At 59.8% G+C, this 3,643-nt stretch overlaps 1 protein-coding gene across 1 annotated transcript; it reads right to left on the reverse strand.

The window, feature by feature from the left end:
- Positions 1–580: 580 nt before the first annotated feature.
- LOC117851272 (3-ketoacyl-CoA synthase 6) lies at positions 581–2,731 on the reverse strand. The gene has a single exon (XM_034733060.2). It carries the CDS (start codon positions 2,628–2,630, stop codon positions 1,155–1,157), a length of 1,476 nt encoding a protein of 491 aa, XP_034588951.1. The 5' UTR covers positions 2,631–2,731; the 3' UTR covers positions 581–1,154.
- Between the last annotated feature and the right edge of the window lie 912 nt (positions 2,732–3,643).

Raw genomic sequence — 3,643 nt, forward strand, 5'->3', positions numbered from 1 at the left:
GTCGATTTTATGGCACATGCACATGCACGCCCCCGCCCGATCGATCCGAACGACCGAACGCGTTCTAGCTAGGTGCGATGCGACATCTTCGCGGGCTCAATAATAGCAGCGGTAGGGCGCTGCCACAGCGCGAGCGCGGCCGGCGACTACTGGCGAGATTCCGCCGGGCATTCATGGCGGCCCGGCCGGCCACAACCTAACCCCCTCTGCGCGCCTCCCCATGCCTCCTCACATTTTAGTAACGGCGGAGTAGGGAGGGAGCGGCCACCATCTGCTGCCGGGTTGCATGGAGCCACTCAGCTCCGCTCGGCGTGGCAGGAGAACGCTGCCAGCGGCGGCAGGCTCAAGATGAAGGATGGCAGGTCGCCGGCCGGGCGGTCTCGCTGGAGCAGGAGCAGCAGCTAGCCCAGGATCGATCGGCACGGCAAGGATTGAAGACGGGCGCCGGCGATAAGGCAGGCGCAGAGGGCGTGGACGCGGTAAGAACCGCAGCGAGGGAGCGACGAGAGCCTCAGCCCTCAGAAATCAAGTCACAGCACGGCGCGTGCCCATCCATGCATCTATCGATCATCTATGGCAGTGGCAGCGGGAGTAACTTCACTTCATAAATAATTCAGGTACAATGCTGTAGTAATGTGATGGATATGGATCCAGCTTTTTGCGCAGTACATTTTTTTGCCTTGTTTTCCAATGGAGACAACGTAAAATTATTAGTGGCTCAAACAAATGAGGAAAAAAAGGAGTAAAAGAAAAAAGAAGAAAGGGTACATAATGTGATCTGGAAGGACCACGAGTACTATACGTGTGTAAATGGCCGGGATTTAACCCGGCGTACCCGCGCACAACCACCTGCCCCGCGCTCGGCGGAGCACACAAGGACCGCGTCAGGCTCGGCATTCAACGCGTCCGGCCCGGACACGGCCACCACGACACACTGTCACGTCCGAGACCTCCTCCCTCGTCACGGGCACGCCGGTCGCGATCCACCACGAGCCAGTTTCGGAGGGGAGACGACATGCATATGCGCGAGACGACGGGACGTGACAGCGCGCGGTGTAGTTACCTACGTGTACACAAGGATCGATACGGGAGAGGAAAGAGATAGATTGCATGCAGATCAGGAGGCGTCGGCGTCGGCAGCCAGCAACGGCTAGCTAGTGCTTGAGCACCTCCGGGATGTCGACGGGGTAGCGGCAGATGCTCTCCTCCCATGGCCCCTCGGCGGTGCGCGCCGGCTCGATGCACTCCCACGCCGCGCTGTTGCACTTGAACCCCGACCCGAACCCAATCATCCACACACGGTCGCCCTTCCTCATCCGTCCCTTGGCCTCGGTGTACGCCAGCTCGTACCACACCGAGCTGCTGGACGTGTTCCCGAACCGGTGCAGCGCCATCCTCGACGCCTCCACGTCCTCGTCCGACAGCCCCAGGCTTCGCTGCAGCTCGTCGATCACCGCCCGGCCCCCCGCGTGGATGCAGAAGTGCTCGAACGCCGTGCGGAAGTCGGGCAGGTACGGCTTCACGCGGCGGTTCAGCACGCGGCGCGCGATGAAGGACACCGCGAACAGCAGCTGCTCCGACGCCGGCAGCACCAGCGGCCCGATGGCGGTGATGTTGGCCTTGAGCGCGTCGCCCGCGATGGTCATCAGGTCCTTGGACAGGTTGATCCCACGATGGCCCTCGCCGTCCTCCTCCTGGAAGACGCACCGGTACGCGCTGTCCTGGGCGCCCGTCAGCGTGCGCACCACGCGGGCCAGCCGGAACCGCGCCCGGGCGCGCGACGTCGACAGCAGCACAGCGGCGCCGCCCATCCGGAAGAGGCAGTTGGGGAGCAGCATGGCGCGCTCCTTGCCCACGTAGTAGTTGGGAGTGATGGTCTCCGTCGACACCACCAGCGCGTGCGCGCCTTTGGGAGCCACCTGCAGGAAGTTGCGCGCGAGCCCCACGGAGATGAGCCCCGCGCTGCACCCCATCCCGGACAGGTGCACGTTGCGGATGTCCGGGCGCATCCCGTACCGGTTGATGATCATGTCGGTGAAGGACGGGATGGGCGCGAAGAGGCTGCAGTTGACGACGAGGATGTCGATGGCGCTCGGGCTGATGCCCGTCTTGGCGAGCAGGTCGTCGATGGCCGAGAAGATAACGAGCTCCACCTCGGCGCGGGAGGCCTCCATGTTCCGGTACGGGGGGATGTAGTGGTGCGCAGGGGGAAGGCAGGTCTCCTCCCCGAGCCCCGAGCGCTCAAGCAGCCGGGTCATGAACCGGACGCTGCGCTCGTCGATGGAGGCGCCCTCCACGAAGGTCACCAGCTTGGCGTGCTCAAGGAAGGTGGCGAAGGGGACGCGGCAGTTGGGCCGCGTGCGGAAGCAGGCGTAGTCGACCAGGTACACGGGCCGGGGCCGCAGCATCAGGTACAGCGCCGCCGCCGCGGCGGGGACGAGCACGGCGAGGAACACGTACGCCACCCGGAGCGCCTGCACCCTGGCGAGGAGCTCCTCCGGCCCGGCGCGCGCCGCGCTGACGGCGGCCGCCACGGCCAGCGGCGCCGCGAGAACGGCCACGAAGTTGTTCACCACGTGCTGGTACAGCGGCTTGAGCTGCTTCAGCTGGTGCGCCGCCGGCGAGCCCATGCTGCGCGCGTGCGAACAGCAGGCTCCGAGCGAGACGAGTGGCACTGTGGAGTGTGGCAGGCTGTGGCGTATGCTGATCTTGGGGGGCGGGAGGGGATGGCAGGATTTAAAGCGCGGGAGTGAGATCAAGAAGCCCGAGCAAGGGGAAGGGCATTACCAACGCACGTTGGTGGGCCACGAGGGCCTTTACTCGAACAGGCTAGCGCACAGCATCGTTCACCGATAAATCTGATGAAATGATGCCGCTAATTAAAGCCATTGCTTGGCCGCACTCATGGACGCCCATCATTCCGAGGGCAAGGCCATATATGCGAATTATACAAAATTCGAAACACCCCCCCACCCACCCCAACCTTGTTTAGTTTTGAGACGGATCATGTTGTGTAGCATCTTGATGGAATTTTTTTTTTCACCTAAGGCCATTCCTATCCCAAGATACTAGCCATAATTTCCACGGGTTCCACATTATCAAGAAACTAGTACTAGACACTACTCTTCCAATACAAACACCACTATTTCATTCTTAAATTTAATACTACTCATCCCTCATCATGTCTTGGATGGTGAGTAGAAACTATGTCTCATGTAAGACTTGGTTTCATTTTCTTTCTTCATTTATTCTCTTGCCACACCATTTTTTATCATAGGTGGTAGCTCATTTAATTATATGGACATCATTCTAGTCATTGGGTATTTTCTTTTTTTCTCGTACTCAATGGAATTTAGGGACTGAACGAGGAGAGAAGAAGCGCCACATTACGGTTTCGCAGGACAAATAATAATGCTAAGCCACGTCGCAGTCAAGCTCTGCAGTGTGCACTGTGCATTCCAGCGGGGCAGAGACAGGATGGCACTTGCCACTTGGAGCATTGCCATTCGCCATGTCAGTATCCCACCCGTAAACAGTCCATCCATAAAGTTGAAGTGCTTCTATACTTGTGAATGTCTGTCAAGGTCTAGGCCCAGTTTGGGAGGACCGAAAACTTCTATAACAGTAGAAGTGCTTCTATGCT

Source organism: Setaria viridis, chromosome 4, assembly GCF_005286985.2.
Source record: "Setaria viridis chromosome 4, Setaria_viridis_v4.0, whole genome shotgun sequence".
NCBI lineage: Eukaryota > Viridiplantae > Streptophyta > Magnoliopsida > Poales > Poaceae > Setaria > Setaria viridis.

Bases quoted from the DNA above. Each gene is read 5' to 3' on its own strand.
- LOC117851272 (XM_034733060.2), bottom strand. From the start codon at position 2,630: ATGGGCTCGCCGGCGGCGCACCAGCTGAAGCAGCTCAAGCCGCTGTAC.